Below are 27,389 nucleotides of genomic sequence, written 5' to 3' on the forward strand. Positions count from 1 at the left end.
CTAGGAATAACTGGAGTTCTTTGTTCTTTTCTACCTAGAGAATAATTTCATTTCATTTCTATTAGCATATCTTAAGATGATGAAAACTTTTATAATTTGATGAGTATCTTACAATATAAAACAATATAGAAGTTATTTAAACTGCAGATCTTGGCATTAGTTAAGCAAACCCCTTTCTAACCAAAGAACTTTTATTTCATTTTCTGAGACAGTAGCTTCTAAAGAAGTAAAGTAGTTTTCTTGTGGTGTAACTGTATTTCAGTAAATTTCCTTTTTATTAATGCTGTTACACTCCAAAGGTGTATCACAGAATAATAGAATGATAGAATGGTTTGGGTTGGAAGGGACTTCAAAGATCATCTAGTTCCAACCCCCCTCTCCTCTGGGCAGGGACACCTTCCACTAGACCAGGTTGCTCAAAGCCCCATCCAACCTGGCCTTGAACACTTCCAGGGATGGGGCATCCACAGCCTCTCTGGGCAACCTGTTCCGGTGCCTCACCACCCTCACAGTGAAGAACTTCTTCCTTACTTCTAATCTAAATCTACCCTCTTCAGTTGAAAGCCACTACCCCTTGTCCTACCATGACACGCCCTTGGAAAAAGTCCCTCTCCAGCTTTCCTGTAGACCCTCTTTAGGTACTGGAAGGCTGCTATAAGGTCTCCCTGGAGCCTTCTCTTCTCCAGTCTGAACAACCCCAACTTTCTTAGCCTGTCTTCATAGGGGAGGTGCTCCAGCCCTCTGATCATGTTCATGGCCCTCCTCTGCACTCGCTCCAACAGGTCCATGTCTTTCTTGTGTTGGGGGCCCCAGAGCTGAATGCAGTACTCCAGGTGGGGTCTCATGAGAGCAGAGAGGGAGAGTCACCTCCCTTGACCTGCTGGTCATGCTTCTTTTGAGGCAGCCCAGGATATGGTTGCCTTTCTGGGCTGTGTGTGCGCGTTGTCAGGTCATGTTGAGCTTCTTGTCAACCAATACCCCCAAGTCCCTCTCCTCAGGGCTGCTCCCAATCCACTCATTGCCCACCCTGTTATTTGTGCTTGGGATTGCCCTGACCCATGTGCAGGACCTTGCACTTGGCCTTGATGAACTTCACGAAGTTCTCATGGCCCCACCTCTCAAGCCTGTCAAGGTCCCTCTGGACAGCATCCCTTCTCTCCAGTGTGTCGACCGCGCCACACAGCTTGGTGTCCGTGGCAAACTTGCTGACAGTGCACTTGATACCGCTGTCCATGTTGCTGACAAAGGTGTTAAACAGTGCCAGCTGCAATACCGACCGCTGAGGAACTCCACTTATCACTGGTCTCCACTTGTCTCCAGTGTAATTCTGGTCTCCAGTGTAATTCTATTGCTTTGCAGTATTAGGGTTTTACAATCCACTTCTGTCCCTACTGCCAGTCCTCTGCCTGAAGTTACGCTGCTTATTGTCTAAATCAAACATAGAAGGTTCAAAATGACAGTGACCTGAACCAGAAGTAACAGTTACTTGTGATACATGCCCGTTTCTAAAATATAATGCCATAACAAGCAATATGTTTTTAATGCTTTCATATGTTGTTCAGATTTTGTGTGTACTTTAAAAATACAGCTGTGTGATGTTTTTCACTCTACTTCTCCTCATACTTCACATTTTAAGAAGAAAGAAAACAAATACAGGAAGATGTGTAGAATGGATGAGGAGAGGAAGGGGTGGGGACCGCCTATAAAAGAAATAGAAGAAACCTAACAGAGAACTTTGTAACAAATCCAGCTTGATTGAAATCTAGTGGAAAGATTCCTATTCATTTCAGTTGGGTTAACTAAGGCCTCCCAAGGAGGAAAGGAAAAGCCCTGGAATGCATGGGTTATGCTTTTGCTTCTGTGTTGGTTTCTAGTAACATCTGAAAACACAGTGATGTACAGACACCAATGAAGCACACTTACGGAGATGCTTTGTGAAGGAAGGGCTGGAGGGAAAGATACCTCTCACTAGACTGGCTTACATAATTGAACAAACCAGACAAAGACTGAGTCTTTTCAGATGTGATAAGGGGACACAGATCCCAATTACTTTTCCATTTTTTTTCTTCAGCTGTTTCAGCTTTATCTAATAAAAAAGCTTCCATTTCTGTATGCATTTTAGGTAAAACTATGTATCTAAACTAAAAAAGCTATAGTAGTACAAATTCTTACAAGATAGATTTCTGATCAAAACAGTCAAGGAGCCAACCCGTATCCTCATCAGCAGTGCTAATTCACTTTTAAAAGCTGGAAACAAAAAGAGATGGAAATCTCATAATAATTAAAGTGGTGTGAAGGATTAGCATTTGTCCCTTGAATTTTTTAGCTCTAAGTAAGGACTGAATTGATACTTTGTAGTCATAGTTTAATATTTAAAACAGTGGCAGGAAATCTTGAACCATGCTACATTAATGAATTGTCAAACTAAAATTGATTCATAGCAGAAGGTGTCATAGATGAAAAAATGAATCAAAAGAAAAAAGCAAACATAAGCCTTTATTATTAGTACACAAGCAATTAAAATTCCAAATTACTTCATACTTTGAGTAGGCTTTGGAGGTTCCTCTCTCTCTCTCCCCCTCTTTACTCCCCCTAGCCCCAGTATTGGTAGCAAGTTTCCAGTAATCTGCACTGTTTGTTGTCAGCCTAGTAGTAAAAGAAATTATCATCTGGAAGAGAAACAGGAAATGTAAATTAAAAAACATTTTTACAGGTTGTCAGTAGTCTTAAAGAGAATTCTGTTGTAAAACTGTTGAAGCTTGTGGGGTGTATTGGTAGCATTCGTTACGTCATTGCTCTGGGTAGTTTTAGTGGTTGTAGTTTTGATAGCTATATAATTATCCCCAAATTTTAGTATATATAATTATATATTATTATTCCCAGATTCTTACACAGGGGTGTGCACGCAAGCATAGTAAAGATATGCTAACCTGCTGTACTGTTGACAAGGTTGTGTAAGTGCAACTATATAGGTTTATACACACATATGTGTGAAGAGGGTATTTTATATTTTTTAATATAAGTAATATAAATGTATATTTTTGTGTTTATATTTCTGCATACTTTTATGCAAATAATTAATCTTTTATGTCACTGCTGTCACATAGAATGATCTAATTTTTCCTGTGAAGCCCATGAAGTGGGTCATCATACAACACAATTATTGAATTGTTGTTTTACCTTGGGTGTGTGTATGCATGCTCTATGTACACAGAGGTACCAAATTAGAGCTGAGAGAGAGTGAAAAGAGGGCTTTGAATATTCCTTTATGTTTTCTTTTGTAATATTGTACTGGGGCTCAATGGTTGAGCAAGAAGTAAAGAGGGAAAGTATAGATAATACATTGTTCAATAACACCTGAACAATTCTTCTCATGGAAATGGGAGTTTGAAAAATAAGAAATGGGAAGGTTGTTTGTTTGTTTACTTTTCCCTTAAAGGAACCTGATGTTTGTTTTGATGAATAAAAAAGGAATAAAACTGTCTAAATGTTGAGCCAGGAGGATGAGCATGGAGAACACAAAACTGTGAGGCTGTATGGTTGGGGGTTAGACTGATGACAGATATTAGGAAATAATTTTCTTCTTCTATTTTTTCCTCCTGTGTTTTTTGCATGTCCTGATGTTTTTCACTTTGTCTGTTCTGCTACCAGGTCCCTGACAAATTTTGTGTTCAAGATCAGATTTTACAAAATGCAGGGGCTCTGAGCAACTGGCAGATCTAGTCCTCAGAATTATTGACTTTGGAGTATCTTTCCCACTTCTTTCTGGTGAGGGTGAAATGTGTAGCGTGTATGTCCTTTCTTCTTTGCCACAACTTTTTTGTCTTTCCCTGTGTACAGAGTGCCCTTCACAAGACTGACAGCATGCTGCAGTCATCACTCTCTCTTCTGCTGACAGAGGGATGAGTCTTCTGTCTCTGCACATTGCCAGGGAGCAGCTGAAGCCAATGAAAATAGACTTTTTGGGTTCAGTCCTGCACTACTAAGTCTGGCAGAAATCCCAGTGAAGCTACTGGGAGTTTTGATTAAGAACAGAATTAAGATTTAGGACCACTGTTTGCATTTAAATATAGGTCTTTGGGTTTTGCTACCTAAACGCTGTAGCACTGAACTCGTCTATAAGAACTGGGGAAACTGAAAGATAGAGGCTAGAAGATGTTCCTGTTACTCAGCTTGAAACAGTCAAAAACTAAGCTTCATGTAACTGGTGAAAAGCATATTGAACTTTAAAGTTTTAATGATTTTGACAGTGAAGTGTGGCATGGCAAATATGTATCAAAGAAAATGTTTAATTTTAAACTATTGTTTAATTTAAAATGAATTGAAGAGGAAGGTTTAAAATTCTTTAGCTTTGATCTGCTTTAAATTTTCAACTGTCTCCATCTTTGTAAGCATTAGCTATGTAATGTCTTAAAAGCTATAGTTACTCCAATAAAACTGTATGGAAGAGTGTCATTCAGGTATTATCTGGACTAGAGTTTGCTGAAGCCAATCAAGAGTACGTTGCACCCAGGCTTGCAAAAAGTGGAGTGCCAAAAGTAAGCTGGTTTATTCCACCTCAGAGTAATAGCTGAGTGTATGAGAAACAGCAGTAAGTTGTTTCTTTATTGAGAGAAGAGATGAATCCTCTGAATTAACTTCTGCCCTATATTTTGATTGTTAAAAGATACCCAGCTTTATAGTGTCCCACTGAAAACATTGTATAAGCCAAAGAGATAAATCTCTAAAGCTCTTTTGTTTTGCTGAACAAACCCCAGAGATCTGAAGAAGAGGAAACTATGCTTCTGCCTCTCCACAGACAGAACTCTAGTAAATAGTAACTGGCTGGGATTTTCGTTTACTATCAACTCAAACAAAGTATCAGGATAGTCTAGACGATCATCTGGGGAAATGTTTCTTGCAGGCTAAATGTGATTTTTTTTTCTAAAAGCAATGTGTGAAACAGTTGTTTTTCCGGCATTAACCATTAACAACATTGCATTCAACTGCATGGCCCTGTTTTTTTATAGGGTTTCTGATCTGCTGAGGCTTTTAGTGTGTTTTTCTTAATTTACACAGGCATTGGTTATGAAATATTTTCCCTCCTCTTTTTGTGAGTATGGATGCATTCTGAAGGCCTTCCTAAAATGGCTGCTAGGAAAAATACAATGAATGGGTGAGACTCCACGGCTGCAGTCATTCACTTTTACCTAACCTCAGCAGAGGCTCCGTCGTCTGTTATGGCACCTAACTGTTCTGACTCTGGGCTGTGGCCAGCTGGGGACTAACATGTACACATCATCTCCTTTTATGTCTTCCTTCTTCCATATACATGAAGTAGTATGCAGGTTGCCAGAGGGCTGAAAAAACATCAGACCACTTCTCCAGTTTAAGTCACATTTAACTGCTTTTAAGTTTTGCAGCTCTAGAAAACTGTACACTTGACCTTTAAATTGTCCCGACTGCTCTTTGCACTTGGCTCACTGAAATATATCCCAACATATTTCAGAGAGATCAGAGTTTCTGAGAGTTTCTGAGAATAATTAAGTATTCGCTGTGGACCTGTTCTGCAAACCCTTCTCCATGTGGGGAGTCTTAACTTGTATAAAATGCCTCACTTTCATTAGTGGGATTGGTTTCTGGCATGAGTAATGACACTGAACTCCAAAGCAGGGGGGTGGGGTGGAGGGGTCTACACTGTGCTCTTTACACTGTTCTTCAATACTCTTAAAGGTTTATCACAACCGCAGACCTGAATCTTTAAATTTTCTCTTTGCTGACAAGGGATTCTGTTCCTTTGAATTTGAACTGAATAGCACTGATTTCCTGGGGCCAGGAAGCAAAAACCTGTGGAAGGTGTAATTGAAGGTTTGATATTATGGTCCAGAAAAGTAGTATATTTTCTTTGCAGGCATATAGCAAGGTATTGACTTCTTAATTGTTGGGATATGGAGGAATTAAAGAATATAATGTGCCTTTGTGTGGCTTTCCAGAGTCCAAGTTTTATTTAATAAGTAATATCTTTGTCTTTTCATCATATGCATAAATCTTGTCCTGTCAATGAAATCTGAATACAAGGTTTTGTGCAGAGTTCAGAGTTTCAACAGAGATAAGGAGAATACTTTCTGTCACTGAAAATGAAACATCCAGCTGTCAGGCTGTAACAGAAAACCTTTCTGCACTCCCCTCTTCCACCTACAAAGCTTTGTTGGTAGTGCAGCATGCTCTCCTAGTAAGGATATAAGTGGCCTTGACTTCACTCTGGTCTTCTGGTATTTGGTGGACTTAGGTCTTAGCCTTGACTATATGGTGGAGAGAAAAATCTCTGGCTTCCATTAAGGTTTTGAGGTTTGGGACTTGGGGCTTTGGGGACAGGTATTATTTGTTGTGTTGTATTTCTGAAGGAGCCTTGTTGTGCACCAGAATGGCAGGGTGCTGGGAATTCCTTTAACTCAAAGGAGAAACCTAGGAGGAGAGAGCAGTAGGCGGCATGATACACAGAGTTACTTCTCTGCTTTGAATTTCGTAGACACCTCAGCAAAGTAAGGATGTAAGAAGCCAATATTAGGATAGTAGTAGACGAACTGCTGAATCTTGCAAAAATTATTCTTGTGATTTCTTATCTCTGTGTACACTTCGCACACGGGTAATTCAGCCTGTAACGTCTTTTAATAACTGATGATTAATATTTTGTTGTGTGTCAGTTTGCATGTTGAGTATTTGCTCATAGAGGTATTTCATTAGAGTCCAGTATCCAAACTCGGATGCAGACTTTATATAGTAGCAGGGCTTGTGGAAGTATAAGGAAACATACACGTTTACAAGAAGCTCCAAACAAACCAAAACTGGAGACCTTGCTGGAACCAAGATTCAGGTATCTTTATTTCTCAGCTTTTATTCTACACTTGAAATTTTGTAGCAGTCAGTGTATGATAGTGCAGTTGCACATGGCAACAGTTTCCTCCAATAAGTTTGTAAGTATAGGAAAATACTTCGCTTCTGAAAGCAACTAAATTCCATAAATGGCAAAAGCAAAGTACTTCCATGTTTCTAGCTTTCTCTGCTTTTTGTGTGTGTATATTTTTCAAGATGTTTTGTGTCTTAAAATATTAGAAGCATTTTCTTCAATGTTCAGATTTGATAACAGTAAATTGCATTTTATTTCAGAAATATTGTTGATTATCTGGTACTTTGCCATCTTTTCCCATGTGCTTAGAATGTGTGTAAGAATGAGTTATTTTTAATTAAAAAAAAAAAGAGTTTTAAGATCTGCAGATTATACTCTACTAATACTTTATCTGCTTAAGCCTGACATCATGTCAATTATATTAAACTGGGTGTGCAAACCCTGGAATGTTGTTTTTGGAAAAGAGCTGCTTTTGCTGTTCCAGCAAGACGAAAATGAGAATGTGCTTAGAATGGACATGACAGCAGTCCTGGTGGAAACTGGAATTTTGCTAAAAGCTACAAAGCCCACATAGACTGCTGCGTTAAACATGCTTTTCTTCCTTTCATTTAGAGCTGCCCTCCACTCCCTTTTTAATTGTCATGTGTATATTAAGTTGCCTAATCAACCGCAGAAGTTTGTGTGATGGAAAGTACTGCATTGCAGGAGCTGGTCAGGAATGGTCATGTGGGACCAGTAGAACAGTAGTACCTGAAAATGGAAGCTGTCAGCTGTATAAAAATGTTGAAGCCTTCATGATGTATTTAACCTAAATGATCAAAACCTTTTTCAACTAAACTGCCCTTCTTCAATATTACATATCAAAATAAATTTTATAAAAATCATTGCTTCAGACAATGACTAAAGAACCTTCTGGGGATGTATCTCAGCTTTGAGTTACCCACAATTTAAAATGTTTAAAAGACTTCGGTGTTCATTGTTTATGTTAATCATAAACTTAATTGTATTAAATGTTTAATTAAGGACTTGCCACACAAGTTTTCTTAAAAAAAAAAAAAAAGTTGGGAAGGAGGCTCAGACTTTACAATACAGGCTTTGGTTTATGTGAACTTCTCAGTCTAAATAGCTGTACTGCCCATAGAATATTTTTTCCAAGAGAAATTAATAGCTTTGCCAAGTCTCTTTCATTTTCCAAAAGACTAACTCTCATTTTCAGCCAACAGTCTTTTTTCTGTAACTTGTTGGATGTCACCTTTGAAAGAAATGCTTTTTATTTATATCGGGCCTGAATCAGTATAATTCATCTAACTTCTTATTACCTTTGAAACCTCCCTAATGGTGAGCCCTCAGTGTTGGCAGCTAAGCATTACTGCAAAAAGAACAATTTTCCCTATTAGGATGATTAAAATATTGAAGGAGAAACAATTTTAGATAATCTTTAGTAAAGCAAACATATGTACCTTTGTAATGTTTAACTATCTTTTTGCATACTGTGACTTATGATCTGCAGATGTTGGGAGTTGAACAAGAAGAGTAATATTTGCATAAGCATACATTTCAGATTGGTGGTCTAAACTCAAGTATGAGTATTAACAGCCCTTTCATACTCAGATGAAAAGGTAATCAAGGAAAGCCCTGATCTCCCATCTTTTGGAAACACAAGGTCTGGGCAACACTGTAATTTATGCAGAATCAGTGGGAGAATGGGGTATGTCTTGCTCTTCCAAGCCTGCTGATATTTTGGCAGGAGTCACACATTGTGGGATTTCCCATTGCAGGAAGATGGAGCTCAATTATACTTTTAATTATTGAAACATTTAGATTTCACATTTCAAAGGGGAAAATTCAGATAAGAGTTTCTTTGAAAAATCTCATCAGTCATCAAGGAGCAGGTGCTGCAACAAGCAGCAAAAATAAGTTTCACGTTTCTGGAGACCTCTGAGTGTTACTGGAAATTATGGGGAAATTTGCCACAGCATCCTATCAGAGGTGTAATAAAGACAGTTGCTTCTCCAGCATGTTTCCTGTTGGAGCATCTTCTAGCAAGGTGAATTTAACTTGAGATCTTTGCCAATATAGACTTAATGTCTGCACTCTGAAGGTTCCTTGGCACAGAGTGCAGTCTCTTGGACTTTGACCCACTGTGCTAATTTTTCTTTTGGAACGGAATAAAATAAAGTCCCTGGTAACCCTAAGAGCTTGTACTGCTTTCCAGCATTCAGGTGCCATATATTAGGTTATTTATCTAATAATACTGATCTGTGAAGTGGATTTTTGAGGTATCACTAATAATAATAAGTGGTTTACTATACTTGAGCCTGCAAGTGAGGTGGTAGAAGTTGAAATGACTTATTTTCTCATCCTTTCATTACTATTTGCTAAATCGTAGTTATGGGAGAGAGGTTCTGTAAAAAGTCCTTCTGAAAGGCAAATTTGCTTTGTAAGGAAGTGAAACAGATTGATCAAGTATGAGGTTTTGTTCTCCTTTACTCACTCCTCATGTGATTCATACTGATCAACATGCTTAATATTTTCAGTATTTTATTTTTAGTAATAGATGCATTAATATTCCAAATAGCTTATAGTTAAAAATATTTACTTCCAGACACACTGCTTCCTTCTTTAGTTATGGTTCTATGGAGTTCTGTTTAAATTAAAATCATAGAATCATTTAGGTTGGAAAAGACCTTTAAGATCATCGAGTCCGACCATCAACCATGCCCACTAAACCATGTCCTGAAGTGCCTTGTCTACATGCTTTTTGAACACCTCCAGAGATGGTGACTCAACCGCTTCCCTGGGCAGCCTGTTCCAGTGCTTGACAACCCTTTTGGTGAAGAATTTTTTCCTAATATCCAATCTAAACCTCCCCTGGCACAACTTGAAGCCATTTCCTCTCATCTTATCACCAGCCACCTGACAGAAGAGACCAGCACCCACCTTGCTACACCCCCCTTTCAGGTAGTTGTAGAGAGTGATAAGGTCTCCCCTCAGCCTTCTTTTCTTCAGACTGAACAGCCCCAGTTCCCTCAGCCACTCCTCATAAGACTTGTGCTCCAGCCCCCTCACCAACTTGGTTGCCCTCCTCTGAACACACTCCAGCACCTCAATGTCTTTCCTGTAAGTGAGGGGCCCAAAACAATCACCTCCCTGCTCCTGCTGGCCACACTAGTTCTGATACAGGCCAGGATGCTGTTGGCCTCCTTGGCCACCTGGGCACACTGCTGGCTCCTATTCAACCAGCTGTTGACCAGCACCCCCAGGTCTTTTTCCGCCGGGCAGCTTTCCAGCCACTCTTCCCCAAGCCTGTAGCGCTGCATGGGGTTGCCATGACTGAAGTGCAGGACCCAGCACTTGGCCTTGTTGAACCTCATACAGTTGGCCTCAGCCCATCAATCCAGCCTGTCCAGATCCCTCTGTAGAGCCTCCCTACCCTCAAGCAGATCAACCCTGCCTCCCAGCTTGGTGTCATCTGCAAACTTGCTGAGGGTGCACTCAATCCCCTCATCCAAATCTTTGATAAGGATGTTAAACAGAACAGGGCCCAACATCAAGCCCTGAGGAACACCACTTGTGACCTGCCGCCAACTGGATTTCACCCCATTCACCACAACCCTCTGGGCTCGGCCATCCAGCCAGTTTTTCACCCAGCGAAGAGTACACTTGTCCAAGCCATGAGACGCCAGCTTCTCAAGGAGTATGCCATGAGAGACACTGTCAAAGGCCTTGCTGAAGTCCAGGTAGACATCATCCACAGCATTTCCCTCATCCGCTAGGGGGGTCACCTGGTCATAGAAGGAGATCAGGTTGGCCAAGCAGGACATGCCTTTCCCTAACCTGTGCTGGCTGGGCCTGATCCCCTGGGTGTCCTGCATACGCCATGTGAGCGCACTTAAGATGAACCGCTCCATAATCTTTCCCAGTACTGAGGTCAAATGATGGAATAGACTTCACAGTTCCTTCCTGCTAATCTTTCTAGCACTCATAGACATGAAATACAGGATTTGTGGTAATACACTGCTCCAGCACTGCAGTCTATGTCCTTTTACCCTTCCAGAGCTTTTGCATAGGCTTTATGTAGGTGCAGGAGTACTGTTAGGCTTTACACAGAAACAGTTTTTTGGTATTGGGAGACTTGAGTTAAAATGTCAGTCTGTGCTTTCCAATGAAAAGAAAGTTAACGTTTTCATAGATAAGATAACTTGCAATGAACCTTCCAACATGTCTGCTGCCTTTTTACTTTTCTTTTTCTTTATGTCTCGCTTTTTCTCTTTTTAGTTACCTGAGAAGAGGTAAAATTTTCATGGGCAGGAGTAGTTAGTTAACACAGTATGAAACTGTGGAGGCTAAGACTGTGACAAAATTCAGATAGGAACTGGATCTTTACATGTGTACCAAAATATGTTAACGTTTTGTCCTGAATGACAACAAATAGTAGTTGGGATGTTAAACATGGTGTTTCAGGTTTTGAGCTAGTGGGTGTTAGGCACCAGGAGGAAACTTAATGTGGCAGGCAGATTATCCCATGTCTACATACAGCAGGCTCTTTACACTTTCATCTGAATCATCTGGTTTTGGCCAGAGGTACAAGAAGAAAAACAAAATACATGGATATTGGACCATACCCAATACTAGAATTCTGACGTTTCTAATCCTTGTGGCAGGCTTCCTGTCAAATAGCCTTTTTAAAATTACAGGGAGAATTATAATTTTTTAGAAAGGAGTTAATGAAAAGATCCCAAGAACCATGGTAGTTGGATAGTCCCATTTGTGACTACAGAGTACACACTTCTATGAAAGAATAGAAATGTTGTAGTATAGTTAAATTTAGAGGTCCAGTATGCTATTTCCAGGGTTTTTTCATGTTGATGCCAAGAAAAAAGTACTTCTTATTGAATTTAATTATATTAACAACTTGGGTTGTTGATAAAGGTTGTCATTCCTCAAGTCATGGTGCACATTGAATATAATTTTCTGAAGTTAAAAAAATGCAAAACACATATGTACTGAAAAGCACTTTCTTTCACCAAAGCAGTTACCCTTTCTAAGCAACAAATGATGTATAACATATGTTCTAGCATATGTTCTTTCTGGCAACATTATTCCGACAGCAGTGCTGTGAAAGGAGCAAATGGAGAAACACCTAACAGTAAGACAAGAAAACCAGTTAGGAAAGATGATGGATTCATAAACTCGGGGTTTTTAAGGTCAGATGAACCATTATAATAATATAGTCTGACTGTATAAAACTCCATAGAATCTCACATGGTAATTTCTGAATCAAATCCACAGCTTCATTTGAAACTACAAAGTATCTTCAGAATGGCATCTAGTTTTAGTATGTTTGCTTCCCATAAGTAAAAATATACTATGTGACTAGAGTACTTCATGTAAACAGCTGCACTTTACTATTAGCCCAGACATGCCTGCCTTCACTTTATATTGTAAAACCTTACGTTTTCCTCTTAGCATATGAGACCAGCTGCTACTCACTCTGTACTTTTGGACTTCATTTTGGATAAACCGAATGGATAAAGATTTTTAAAAAGGCTACATTTGTTACGGATAATATTTTTAATTACAATACTATTTTAAACTATTCATATTACTGTAACGCATGTTTCTGAAAGCTTAAATTATTCTTATGACTCTTTGCATAATTTTTCAGTTTTCCAGCATCCAGTTTGAAATGGAGTTGCCGTAGGTGTGCAAAGAACCACTCTTGGCGGGTGCAGATAGCAGGTTACTTCCTGTTGCTATCTGGAAATGGTCTGCTGCTAGGTTTCTGCTTCTGTAGCCCAAAGTTATATAAGCCACACATTCTGTTAGGAGCTCAGGATCTGTTGCTTCTATGTCATTATTCTGAAGTATCATTCAGGATCTCAGCATTTTGGCTTGAATTTAGTTTTATTTGTAAATCTGCCTGAAGGTTTAATAGTAGTTTCATTTGTTCTTCTACTGTTTAAGTTGCAGTAGTCAGAGTTTTAGATGCCCTCCTGCAGATTTACACTGATGGAAGTTGCTTGGTTATAGAACCTGAACGCTATGATTTATGCATTCTCTCTTTATTGAGGCACAGGTAGGCACATATATATTGGTTTCCAGAGCATATGTTTCTTACTTAATAGGATATATTAAGCAATGGGTGTATTGGTATCACTCCTTATATCTAACTCATTCATATTCTCTTGCACAAACACTCTCTGTACTCTGCTTATATTCTCTAACCTTTCTTTCAAACACACCTTCTGAAGCGAACTTTTCATTACTAGGGTTGACAGACTATACGCATAATCATCTTATGTCTTACAGGAAGGTAACAGAACTCAAATATAATTCCCAACTCAAGTTTAAGTTCCAGGTTTAATCTCGTCTGATTGAATCCCAAACTTCTTAACATGGAAGATCTTTGGCCAGAGTATTCCTATGGATCACCAACCATTAAACAGAAAAATATATAATTTGTACTTCTACTGTAATTGCTCCATGTCATCCAAAGACTGGTCCTGCAAAAAAGTGGACCTTGGAGAACAGATGCTATAAAAATTCAATACTGTCCAGCAGAACTACTTATTTTCTGAATAGGATTTCCAGAGTGAGCTGGGATGCCAAGATTATCAGTCATGGTGAATGCAGGCTTTGGGAATTTTAGAGATGCATAATAAATGATTATTTGATTTCATTATAGGGGTGCATTCCCCCCTGAAGAACTGGACTCTATTCGAGTGCATGGGGTAAGGAATGCTTGACCAGCCATCATGCTTAAGTTCTGCAGAGGAATTGCACATTGAGTAGCCCTCCAGGAATAGATCCATGCCTACCTGGGCTGATGCAGAATACAACTTAAGTAGTAGGACAGGATTTGGTATTCCCATACAGATCTGTGTGGATGCAGAGATCATGTTCCCTTGCACTACTGGAAATCTTAGTTTCTTCTGATAGTGATTATATTTTATAATGGGACTCTCAGTGTTGCTAGTGGCTTGTAAATGGTCTTTTCAGGTTTACCCACACACATCCTTTTGCCTTTTTCAGCTTCGTGTTTTTGAAGACTCTCATTCATGAGGAGTCTAAAATCAATCTTAATTTTCAGGAAAGACTCAATCTTTGTTGATCTGACTGTAGTCATCACTTGGGCAAAAATTCTGCAATGTGTGGCTTACAGTCAGACAATCAGCTCTCAATACACAGAGTAGACCACAGACTTTCCCAGGATCTGCCTATTATTTTTACTTCAGTCATTAATGAGAAAATGAAATGAGTGGACTTTTTTTAATAATTTATTATATTAGCAGTGTCTATAACTTAGTTGACGTTAGAATGGGAGTCTGCTCATTGAGCAGTAGTAAAAGCTTTTTCCGTGCATATGAAGCTCATTACTTTCGCTATGTGACATAGAGAATGCTTTTACAGATTATATTAGGCAATAAATTATAATACAGCTATTTGCTAAAGAGTGCAATACTGTTTTCCAAGAATGAAACAGTGTCATTGAATTCAATAGCTGAATTCCCATTTGTTTTCACGGGTGTCAGGAATTAATTCCATTTCTTTCAGTCCTTAAATTCTGAGCGGTTCTGGTTTTGTTCTGATAGCAGGCTGACCATTGCTGATGATTTGCAAGTTAAAGGCAATCTGTCACATATTCCCCTCAATCTTTGTGACACCTGAGTAAACTTTATATGAAAGAAGTATGCAGTCATAATCTATGATGGAGTCTTTTTCTTACCCTTACCCCTTAACTAAAATCCAGACCAGATTACAGTAAGTTACTGGCATTTAAATCTTTGATGGTTGGAGTTTTTGTTTCAAATATTTATCATTCTCATATGAGGCTATAGCTTGATGAGATCAGTCTTCTGCTATCAGTCACCAGGGTCTGTATTTTATGTTAAAAATTCAGCTCTCTGCAATTTGACTAGTGCCTTGGGCTTAATTAAACTGAGACCACTGTAAAGCTGCTTGTCTTCCAGTATGTTGGATGAAAGATCACTGAAACCTTTTTCTGATGGACAGGATTTTCCTTTTCTAATGTACATATTTTACTAAAAGTACTGTCTTTGTGGCTTGATGGATACAGTGGAAGCTCAAAGGTGTAACTCTGAAGATTATTTTCTAATGAAAATCAAGAAAGATTAAAATTCAGAGTCCTTACCAAGTATTTAAGATCTTTTAATCTGCTTTTATTGTTAGGCATTTTTGTTGTGGATACTTATGTGCTTGCTTAACTTTATTTAAAGTGAACAGCCCAGTTGAAATTAACTGCCAATGTGTATAAATAACTGTGTGCAAAAGTCTTTCCCAGACTGATAGCTGAATGAACCTTATCAAAGATTGGGAGCAGAACCTGTATTTCTATTTGAGCTAGCTTATACTTTTAAGAGCCTTGTGTCTTAGTGCTGTCGTGGTTTAACCCCAGCCAGCAACTAAGCACCACGCAGCCGCTCACTCACTCCCCCCCCACCCAGTGGGATGGGGGACAAAATCAGGAAAAGAAGTAAAACTCCTGGGTTGAGATAAGAACGGTTTAATAGAACAGAAAAGAAGAAACTAATAATGATAATGATAACACTAATAAAATGACAGCAGTAGTAATAAAAGGATTGAAATGTACAAATGATGCGCAGGGCAATTGCTCACCACCCGCCGACCGACACCCAGCCAGTCCCCGAGCGGCGAATCCCTGCCCCTCCTTTCCCAGTTCCTAAACTAGATGGGACGTCACATGGTATGGAACACACTGTTGGCCAGTTTGGGTCAGGTGCCCTGGCTGGGCATGAGAAGCTGAAAAATCCTTGACTATAGTCTAAACACTACTGAGCAACAACTGAAAACATCAGTGTTATCAACTTTCTTCACATACTGAACTCAAAACACAGCACTGTACCAGCTACTAGGAAGACAGTTAACTCTATCCCAGCTGAAACCAGGACAGTGCAAAGAAAACTTAATATGAGGTCTCACTGGGAAGACCGTTTTCTCCCTTTCCAGACATGTCAAAGTTCTTATTTTGCTTCTTCAGGGTGGAAGTACCGAATTCTAGAAGGCATTGATTGTCCCTTTTGTAGCTTGGTTGTGAGACCAATTGCACAGTAATGAAAGTGTGCAGAAGGCAGCAAGTGACCCACACATCGGTGTTGGAGTTTCAGTAGGAGAAAAACAAGAATAGGACAGGATAGCAGGGAGAGCAGCCATAACCCCACTATTATGCCTTCTTTCACATGACTGAGTTTGAGTGGAAGCTTTGGATTTTCTTCCCTTTTTTTCCCCCCTCTTAAATTTTCCATAAGGATATGAAATCTGGCTCAGAGCAACTGTCCTGGTTTCAGCTGGGATAGAGTTAACTGTCTTCCTAGTAGCTGGTACAGTGCTATGTTTTGAGTTTAGTATGTGAAGAATGTTGATAACACACTGATGTTTTCATTTGTTGCTCAGTAGTGTTTAGACTATAGTCAAGGATTTTTCAGCATCTCATGCCCAGCCAGGGCACCCGACCCAAACTGGCCAACGGTGTATTCCATACCATGTGACGTCCCATCTAGTTTAGGAACTGGGAAGGGGGGGGCGGGGGATTCGCCGCTCGGGGACTGGCTGGGTGTCGGTCGGCGGGTGGTGAGCAATTGCCCTGTGCATCATTTGTACATTTCAATCCTTTTATTACTACTGCTGTCATTTTATTAGTGTTATCATTATTAGTTTCTTCTTTTCTGTTCTATTAAACCATTCTTATCTCAACCCGGGAGTTTTACTTCTTTTCCCGATTTTCTCCCCCATCCCACTGGGTGGGGGGGGAGTGAGTGAGCGGCTGCGTGGTGCTTAGTTGCTGGCTGGGGTTAAACCATGACAGCAACCATCTGTTTCTCATTTGTTCCAGGAGAATTTCAGTTAATTGTTGTTCCCAGTTTGTGTTGCGTTATAAGGTCAGAAAATCTTTCTCTTTACACAGGTTGAACCTTAATGAGAAGTATTGACAGGAATTTGACTAGGAGTGTATCTTCATATAGTTTGTATGCTATATTCAGTGTACTCAATATAGCTTGAATAGGTTGTATTATCTCATGTTATTCCTCTGAAAATAGATAGTGGTTTACCAATTAGTCCTCTGTAGGTAGCACTATTTTGCACTAAGAATTCCAGCAGGAATGTTGATTCTGTGATGGTTGCTGGCATGGACCTCGATCAATATGGAGTGAACAAATATGTGGCTGCTGTGGTCTGTAGCTCCCTCTCATGAATCGCCATGAAGTTACTTAGGAACAAGAAAGCCAGTTCCCAGTTGTTGTTTGCTTAATCTGGTCTGCTCTTTTGCTTAATTGCTTGTTTGTTTGTAAAACTCTTTCACTTATTATGGATTTTACTGGATACATTGTCAATGCACAGATCAGGTTTGGGTCCAGCTGCCTTTCCTAACTTGTATCTATCAAAAAGAAATAAATTGAAAGATAAGAGAACCTTGTGAAAATCATTACCTTCTGGAAGGTGTCATGCTACTTCTGCATGCAGTAACATAACTGAAATTTCCAGGTCCTCCTGGAATTTTCTTAATATACTTATCTACTGAACTAAAAATTGATTTCTTCTATAGTTACTAGTATGGTAGTAGTCTTGTGTAATACAGTGATCTTTCTTTTTTTCCAGATTACAGAACAGGCCCGTGTTTCACACAAGTTAACAACCAGATGTGTCAGGGCCAGCTAACTGGAATTGTTTGCACAAAAACCCTCTGTTGTGCAACCATTGGGCGAGCATGGGGTCACCCCTGTGAAATGTGCCCTGCTCAGCCTCAGCCATGCCGTCGTGGCTTCATTCCTAATATCCGCACCGGAGCATGTCAAGGTAAGTTTTCTGGTTTAAATTGTGCATGACTGTTGTGTTGCTGATATGCATCTTGAAAACCTTGCAGTCCACTTAAAATCACTGTTTTTCTTGTGTGTTCTGTGTCTTACTTTTGATAAAATTTGGATATGCTTTGCTGCTTCCAGGTTTTAGCTATTGTGCATATAGAACAAAACTCAACTGCCTGGAAAAAATGAATGCCTGTCAAGGAGCCGTAAATATAGAGCATGAAAACATCTGAATGTCTGTTGAGCACAGCTGTCAGATACTGCAGTAGAGCACCAATCAGGCAACTGGCTTGTGTTGCTGTAGCCCTTAACTAATACGTACTTCATTCATTCTACTGCAAAATTCAGTATTTCTTGCTACTGAGTTGTTTGCTTTCTGAAGTGGTTGGGGGTTATTATATAGACCTTTTTTTTTTAATTCTCATCATTTAGATGCAGCACGTAGTGAACCTTCTGAATGCTCTGTTTGGATTATTTGTACGGGGCTAGAAAAAAATGCATGAGTAAGGAAGGACTGCAGTCTTCTATGATTAGATTCATAAAATGTTTGAGAAATGGCAAAGGCTTCTTGCCTTATCCAGTATCTCTTTCCACAATGGTAAGACACTTGCTACTCCTCCTTTCTGTTGTTACTGCAGTCCATCTATCCTGAAAGACAGGTATCTGTTCTTTTGTAGCTGCTTGGCTAAATTTTAGAGCAAACTGCATAAAGAATGCAATAACAGAGGATACTAGAACTCCCGAAGGAGAATGTACTACTTTTCTGTTACAGGCTGGCACACATGGTCAGTTTGCAGGCTGTGTTGTCTTAGAACCTTCCCAAGAAGCAATGGAAACCAAGTAGGTGCCGTGGTCAGACCCTACACCACTACCTACCCCGTGAAGGAATAAGGTTCAGAGTGCGAGGCACAACAGTCTGTTGTTGCATTGATGTGCACACTCCACCTTGTTTGAGCAAGAGGGCATCTAGTGCCAGTCTATTTTGTAGTATCATCTTGGCAGTGGCTTTCAACTGTGTGTTGACCAACATGAAGGATGTTCTGGCCCTGTTGGCCAGACATCCCAGTTGGACAATGGTATCTTCGATGATAATGTTAGTCTTAATATCCCTATCTGGAATCAACCGGTCAGCCACCAATCTCATCATAGATTTCAGGCATTGACCCATACTTATTTCTTCCCAAGTAGGTGTTTCTTGCTTTACCCAATAGTTATGCCTAGTTAAGGGGTGCAACATATGGGGCATCCATTTCTTAGGGCAAAACAGAAGGGTACCTAGGCGGCTGGCTGATAGGCATTTTCCCAGGTTTCTTTTTTCCACCAGCTACAGCTGGGATAGGCATATTCATCACTACACAGCCATACCATACCCTGGGGTGTCTGTACCACCATGGAAGCATTCTTTTCCCACATGAATAAAGCTTTTGAGCTATGGTATGATTCCAGAGGTGGAATCATACTCCCACTTCTCTTGAGGTGGGTCAGTGAGTTTAAACTCTTGGACCTTAGAGTAATTCACTGTGTGGGCCCACTTAGTTAGATTTCATTTTTCTCCTCAGTGCATGTACCAGGAAATGTCTTGTATTTGAAATCAAGGAATTTGAAATGTGCGTGGGAGTCACTGTTTTACCATTTCTAAATTGAACCAATCAGTGTCCCACAAGAGCACTGTTGCATGTTTCGCCTGGGTCTGTCATATCAGAATCTTGCATTGTATAGGAAACAGAGACGATAGGCTTTGGTGCATTAAAGTGGGTTAAATTAAATCCACTGCTTGGGGTGGTCCAGTCCCAGTCCCAAGTATGGGGGGGTGGGGTGGGGGGATGGCGGTCCAGCCATCTACCCCTTCCAGGCAGCTTTTGCTGTCATTTAGGCTCAAGTGCGTGGGACCTGAAGCTAGAGGTATACAACACACCTGGACACCTTCAGTGGTATTGAGGGGAACTGCTGTTTTGGAAATGTTTGCTATTAATTCTGATATGTCAATGCCTGAGCCAGAAAGGTGTGAAGGTGAGCTGTCAGCTGATATCAGAGTGGCAATACAGGCAGAAAACAGACCTTCATTAATGCCCACATCTCACGCAAAACGCATTACCATTTGGAAGACTACATTACTTCTAAGCCTTCCCTGAGGGGAAGCATCTGTCTGTGGGGTGATGTTAATGGCCATCAGGAAAAAAGAGACCAAGCCACTTCATATTGGCATGGTTCAGGCACCTGCAACACTGCTCAAAATGCAACTGGTTGGCCACATGCTACCAGCAGCAACCCTACACCAAGCCCTTCCAGAACAGAGCCTGGTCTAGCCTGCCACTGGGGGTAGTGTCATTTGCTTCCTTGGCCTTAAAGGTATGGTGCTGCATGCTGAACAGGTGCACCAAAAATTCAGAAGACCTGCATGAACCCATACAGACCTGGTCATTAGGGGAAACCTCTCCACTCCCCCCAGTAAGTCAACTAACACCACCCAGTATTCCTGCCGTGGTAGCAATGGCCTCAGTGGAATACAAGGATCGTGTACCATACAAGTGAACCAAGTTATGCTGTTCTGAGTCATGAATTGATCCATGACATTCCTGCAGAACAGAAAAGTAAACGGGTCTCAGTGGGGAAGGGCTTGATGGTTACCCCTGGATCCACTTGTGGGGAATTTTTAGGGTCTTGCTGTCAGGAGTCTGAATGCTCCAGGTGTTATTATGGATGCTCAGAAGAAGGTCTCGCTTAAGCCCCTCGGTGGGGTGGTTGAAATCACTCTCGAGGAGCGATTCGTGCAGCCTTCCTCCTGCTGCCTCTGCTCACCGCCTGGCGGCGCCACTGCGCCGCCGCCGGGCGGGCTCGGGCCCCGCCGAAGGGAAGGAGCGACGCCGACCGAAGCCCCGGCCCGCCGTCGGGGTCGCTTCCCCGCGGGGCGTTACATCTGCTAACCGCGCCGGGTGAGGCTGGTGGTCGGGCCAAAATCGGGTGCGGCGGGTCGACGTGGTCCTTTGAGTTCCGGCTATGACCTACGTAACTAAATGAATTGACAAAGAGAGTAAAATCTTTTTGATCTGCCAGTCCCCAGTCGATCTGGGGATAAACAGAGGTTCAAATAACTTGGGGTGACAGATTTTGTTTGTTTGTTTGTTTGTTTTGTGTGTTTTCTGAATTCAACAAAGTGTCTATGTACTGTTCTGTCTCTCTGTCTGTACCTTATGGCTTCCAAAATCCGTGTAAGACAGCATGCCTGGGATACTGCAGGCGTTGCATGCGCAAGTGGATCTCTGTCTTAGCAAAGTGATAAAGCTGACTGGAATGACCTGCTCTTAATTTTTATATAGGTGGTTCCCTATAGTGCTGGAGAACTTTGTACTTTAATTCCCTGTTTACAGAATAACAAAAAGCATGCAGTAGCAGGATTTGTTTGTGTGTATGTATGTGTTAGCAAGAATTTCTGCTAGGTAATTCAGAAAAAGGGCTTTGACACTGTCTCCCACAAGCTGTTGATGTACAGACTGGATGAGCAGACAGTGAGGTGGATGGAAAGCTGGCTGAATGGCCAGGGCCAGAGACTGGTGATCAGCAGTGCAAAGTCTAGCTGGAGGCCAGTGACTAGCACTGTACCCCAGGGGTCAATACTGGGTCCAGACCTGTTCAGCATCTTCAGTAGTGAGCTGGATGAGGGGGCAAAGTGTATCCTCAGCAAGTTTGCAGATGGCATCAAACGGGAGGGTCATATGCCAGAGGGTCATGCAGTCATCCAGAAGGACCTTGACAGGCTGGAGAAATGGGCTGACAGGAACCTAATGAACTTCAACAAAGTGCAAAGTCCTGCACCTGGGGAAGAACAGCCCCAGGTGCCAGTATTGCTGGGTGCTGATGATCTTGAAAGCAACATCGCAGAAGAAGTTCTGGGGGTCCTGGTGGACACCAGATTGAACATGAGCCAGCAACGTGCCCCTGCAGCAAAGAGAGCTAATGGTATCCTGGCCTGTGGGAAAAGAGTATTGCCAGCAGGTCCAGGGTGGTGATCCTTCCCCTATCCTCAGCACTGGTGAGGCTGACCACACTTGAGAGTGCTGTGTTGAGTTCTGGGCTCCCCAGAACATGAGAGAGATGGAGCTACTGGAGAGAGTCCAACAAAGGGCTACAAAGATGATGAAGGGACTGGAGTATCTCTCCTCTGAGGAAAGGCTGAGTGAGCTGCGACTCTTTAGCCTGGAGGAGAGAAGGCTCAAGAGGATCTCATCAGTGTATACAAGTACCTGATGGGAGGGTGCAAAGAGGACAGAGCCAGTCAGTGGTGCCCAGTGAACAGGACAAGAGGCAATGGGTGCAAATTGAAACACAAAGAACATCCTCCTAAACATCAGGCAACAATTTCTCACCATGAGGGTGGCCGAGCACTGGCAACAGGTTGCCCAGAGAGGCTGCGGAGTCTACATCTTGTCCAGACAGCTTTTGAATATCTCCCATGATCCTTGGCAACCTGTTGTAGGTGTCCGGGCTGGAGCAGGGTGGTTGGACCAGATGACCTCCAGAGGTCCCTTCCAACCTTAACCAGTCTGTGACTCTGAAAAGCATCCTGGTTCAGGCAGCTTCTGTTGCTCATGTTATTATGAAAAATTTCATAAAAATTACTCTTTTACTGCTTCAGAAGAGGCTACGTAATGTCCTCCCTTTCTCACTTTTATTTTGCTATTCCTTCTCTTTCAGTCTTCTCTGTGGCCCCACGTATTTCAGCATTATTCTTAGGGCTGCTTTCCCCTACACTGCATCATAGTTCAGTGGCTTAAAATTGCAGAAATCTAACAAAGGCAGTTGTTTGGCTGGATTTCTACTTCAGGTTTCCTCTGTAAGAGTTCTTGGTAAGAGCCCTCCATGAACATGAGTTGAAAAATTGAGAAAATCAAGATGATCTAAGATTTTTAATTTTTAGAAATTAAAACTTGATGAAACATCTTTTTGGATTTTTCCTTCAGTTTTCATTCACACAGTGGTATGGTTTACCTGAAACTACACCTGAAGCTATTAGCTCAAATTAACTCCTGTGGAACTCCTCACAGCATTATCTTAGCAAAGGCATCTATTTTATTTAAAATACTTAGATTAGTTTTAAGCAATAATAAATCCCTTGATTTTTCTTAATTTCAAATATTTGGTTTCCTGTTTTTCTGTGCTTATGCTGCTTAAAGCATCCAGATTATACTGATGAGAAATATTTGATGGTGCTTTTCCTCATCTGTCAGAAATAGGCCTCTGTCTGCCTATAACAGCTTATGTTTTACTGTTAATCTTGAAGTGATTAGTATGCCTTAGACATTCTTTTCCTAACAATGTCATAAAAAGAAACTGTACTGAAGGCATGCACGTTGGTTACAATCTCCAAGTCAAACTCCTTTGTATGACGAAGATCTTGGCCAGATATAATGAATTCTTAAAACTTCTCTGCCAAACTGATCCTGGCATAGCTTCTGGAGCTTCATTTAAATTATGTGAGAGATCAGTAGAGCTCTTTAGCATCTGTGCCCACAATACTGTGTTTTCTTTTTCTGCCTGCTCATTCTGTGTGGCAAATATTTTTAAGTAATGCAGTTAACATCATCGCTGAATTCCACTGGGAAGCATAGAAACAATGGGATGGATGAAGAAAGGAAGTTTAAACAGCCATCATTTTTGCTACATTTTGGCATATTATTGCTATATAGGAAGATCTGATTGTATTTATGTCAGCAGGAGTTAGCATGTGATGTTACAAGATGACAGTAAGGCACAAACAGATGAAGAAAAGTTAGATTTTCTGTGTGGAAAAGGAGAGACAAAGAAATTCTTCATTCCACAAATCATTGTCTCTACTTCCAATGGCTGAGGCAGTCCTTTTTAAGCTCTGAGTACTGGTGATTCCTCCTCACCTCAGTTCTGTTGTGTTTCCAGGTTGATAATAGCATGTTGTTCTGAATTATCTCACCACTCTACTGGAGGAAGGGACTGAATGTAGCACTTGACACTGTGGAGACACTGTTTACCCTTTCCAAACTCCATATTAGGGTACATAGTCTGTAGAAATAAGCTGCAGAATTTTGCTACAGCTAGGTATGAAGATTTTAGAAGAAAGCGATACAGCAGTGTCGTTCACAGGGGGTCAAAACCCCCTCCAACAGTCAGTTAAAGTAGAAACTCTAGGAGGAAGCCAAGGCGTATGCTGAACAGACAAACTGGGACTGAGGGACTTGCTACTACACTGCAATACGGCAAGGAAGTATAACCAACTCTTAAAATTTCTGTGCCAAACTCATCCTGGTGGAGAAAGGTGAATGGAGAGTTTAATCCAAATAGAAGGAGTAAAAAGTGGTAGATTGTGATTTGTGCAAAGACAGAAGCTGCAATAATGATAGCAGGTATGATTACACAGAGGTAAACTGTGAAGAAGAAAATAAAGGGTTCAAGATGGAGCTCTGTGGAAGATGCTACAAAAATTTTAACAGCAGAGGAGTATCAGAAATTCAGGAAGCAGTTGTTCTCCAAGTTTGGTAACTCCTATCTGAGGAGGCTTCATTTAGTGAAATAGGAAAGTCAGATGAGACTGGCATTAAATATTTTCTCTGAGGGTTTTAGAAACAAATACAGGAATCTGGCTAATGCTTTTCAATGCTTTTCTTTCTGCTGATGACATCAGATTTACATAGACTTTTATTAGAGGAACACAAAACCCCTTGGTATTCAGTAAAACTGTATCTTTGTCACATATTGATTAGACCAGACTCAGTCCATAGTTTGAATGCTTGGCATTTTTTAAGTGAATGCTTACATCAGCAGATAGCCTCGTTAGGTAGTTGAAACGAGCAAGTCGAAAACAGTAGAACTTGCAAGCCTTACTGTTGGAAAATAGGTCATAATGTCAGTATGTGTTAGATGTCAGAATGTGACAAGGTTTAACTGCTGAATATGAGTTTGCTCCTACTCTTCACAGGATGTGCATGTTGCAATCTTAGTGTGTCTTAAATGGCTCTTTAGCACCTTTTCAGGATTAATTATGTTCTCTGAGTAATGTGCTTGTATAGAACATTGTGGTAGTATTGTTACTTCATTATTATCATGAACAGCTTTTAAAAAATTAAGAGAGTCAAAACCAATCAAAATTCAAATTGATGGGTTTTGTTGTTTGGGTGTTGTTTTGGTTTTCCCCCCCCAACAGCTTCTACTCAGTCATTGCTTAAACAGGAATTGTAGCTGTTCAGACATCCCTCTTCCCAAGAATTCAGGCAGGAGGAACTTAAATGTTCCACTTGAAAGTACTTTGTTGCCATTGCTACTTGGCCTTAGGAATAACATAATGGCAGAAATCCTGTGTTGGACTTCTCTCAGTTACTCCCTGCATTCCTCAACACTCCATTTCTCAGCTACACCCGTTCCCTTCAGACACTTAATTTTTTGTACTAAGGAGAGAAAAATAGTCCTGGATGAATAGCTTTTGAAAATATGAAGGTTCTTCCTGCTACCATTGCTGACGTTCTTAAGTATATATAGCCATTACAGAAGATAATATAAAAAAAATCTGTTCTATAGTAGGAATATGCTGTACTGAGTATTAAAGGAACTGATACGGACTTTAATGAGTGATAGATTATAATTTTTAGATAATCTAGAGTTTGGAATTAATGTCTGGTTTATTGATGGTATTAACAGAGTCATCTAGGATCCCATCCTGCTGTCATGAAAATAAGTATTTAAACAGAAAGAAAGAAAAAAAAAAGCTTAGTATTATTTCTGTTGTATGTTTGTTTTTGTTGTATTTCTGTTATCTAGGATGTGGAGGAAGAACCAACAGTTTTCCATTGTATTCACAAGTAGTTTACTTTTTAGTTCCCACATGGCAAATCTATTGCAAAGAAACTCCTCATATATATTATAGGTAGAATTCAAGAGAAAATTTGTATTTGGGTAATTGTTATTACTGTCATTGTAAATAAAAAGTGCACTTTCCAAAATTTGTGTATAAAATCTGAGAGGATTTATTCTTCCTGAGCTTTCTGGTTCTTCAGAGTTTTTTGATAAACAGTCCACTCATCAGAAAGGGAAGCTGAGTTTGGCTGTGTTTTCAAAGGTACTTGTTTAAAGCTAGCTGTGCAAATCCTACAGGCATTTTGCAGAGAAAACTCTGCGAAAGCGAAGAACCTTTCTTCACTTGCCAGATATTATCAAGCCTATGAACACATGGAAACATTCTACCTCATATGTAGCACATTAAGCCTCTTTATACAGAACTGTATCTAAAGAGTTATTCATCTAATATTCTGTTTATGGCAAAAAGTTTATTGTGTTAATGTGGTTGGGGTTTAAAAGCATGAGTAAATGGATAATTAATAATGACAAAACTCCTGTGTGGCTTAGCCTGACTGTCAAAGATATAAGAAAGTAAATAAAAATATGCTTCATTTCAAATTTGTTGTATTTTCAGAAAAAAAAAAATCTTATATCTTAAAATGGCATTTAGGAAACAATTCATAAAATACGCTTTTTTAAGAAAATACTTTTGCCCTTTCTGACTTTTCTCAATTCCAAAACACTAACAACATATTAAAACAAACTTGGGTTTTCATCAGAGTGATACTGACCAAAAAAAGCATCAGGCTTCTAGTGTGTGTATGTTTTTAAGCTGACAGTGAAGTTGGATATACTTCTTCTCTTTACATTTAAATATGACTTAAAATAGTTAACACGTAAGTCCTCACAAATTAAGATTGGTATTAGCACAGAAAAGCAAGATAGTGCATGTGATTCAAAGATTTGCACCTTTCATAGTGATACCATTTGTGTTTTCTTCACTGGACAAGCACTGCACTGTGTTGCATAATTGGGATCGACTTTTCGGACTTCAGCAGAGCTTCAGATTTATTTGTCCTTTTAAAACCATAGGATTGGACTTGAAATAAATGAATGGAATCAATAGATCTTAAAATTTTGTTCACTTCAGGGCTCCAGTGATACCTTTTCTGTTTCTGGAAAGTATTAATTTCCTGCTGGTACTGCCATTTATTTACTATTACTTGACATAATTGACTTACAAAACTGTGAAGGATACTCAGTGGTTATTTTTAACCACTGATCTGCTGACACAGTTGGCTTAATTTAAATAAGCATTAGTAAACGACACAAGGCACAGGCATACTCCATGTGATGAATGCATTTTGAGGCCCAAGGGTCAAAATACAAATACCATATTAGTTTTACTCAGAAGGGAGCTACTGGGTGAGCTGGGTGTGAATAAATGATGGAACCCATCTTCTGCCTAGATGTTGCTAAATCATGTCCAAATTCCTTAAAATACTTCAGAGGTGAAAAGTTTGCTTTCTAGGTAAACTAGAGCACCAAGCACTAATTATTTGGAAGAAAAATGCTTGCAGAAAGTTTATACCTCTGATAAAGTCCTTAATCCCTTTACAATTTAACTGTTGCATTTGGATACAGTACTGTGCTGAGTAAATCAGTACTGATTCAGGAACTAAATGCAAACTTCTCCAGCAGATGTACTTAAAACCAAGTCCAGTGGTTAAAAAAAAATAAATAAATAAAAAAAAAAATTTCCTTCTTCCTTAACTGTGAGCAATTGTACCTGCTTAAATGAAAAAGCAGGTGAATGGACAAGGCATGTATCATAGGTTTTATCTACAGCACAAACACCA

The 27,389-nt window shown here is 40.2% G+C and overlaps 1 protein-coding gene across 1 annotated transcript in view; it reads left to right on the plus strand.

Annotated features, from left to right (window-relative positions):
• Nucleotides 1–27,389, plus strand: part of FBN2 (fibrillin 2) — a 173,808-nt gene that overhangs the window by 24,073 nt on the left and 122,346 nt on the right. The window contains exon 6 of the mRNA XM_075019653.1: nucleotides 17,525–17,722. Coding sequence (XP_074875754.1) covers nucleotides 17,525–17,722 — 198 coding nt within the window. The remainder of the gene's footprint in view (nucleotides 1–17,524; nucleotides 17,723–27,389) is intronic.

The sequence above is a fragment of the Buteo buteo genome, chromosome Z, assembly GCF_964188355.1.
Source record: "Buteo buteo chromosome Z, bButBut1.hap1.1, whole genome shotgun sequence".
NCBI lineage: Eukaryota > Metazoa > Chordata > Aves > Accipitriformes > Accipitridae > Buteo > Buteo buteo.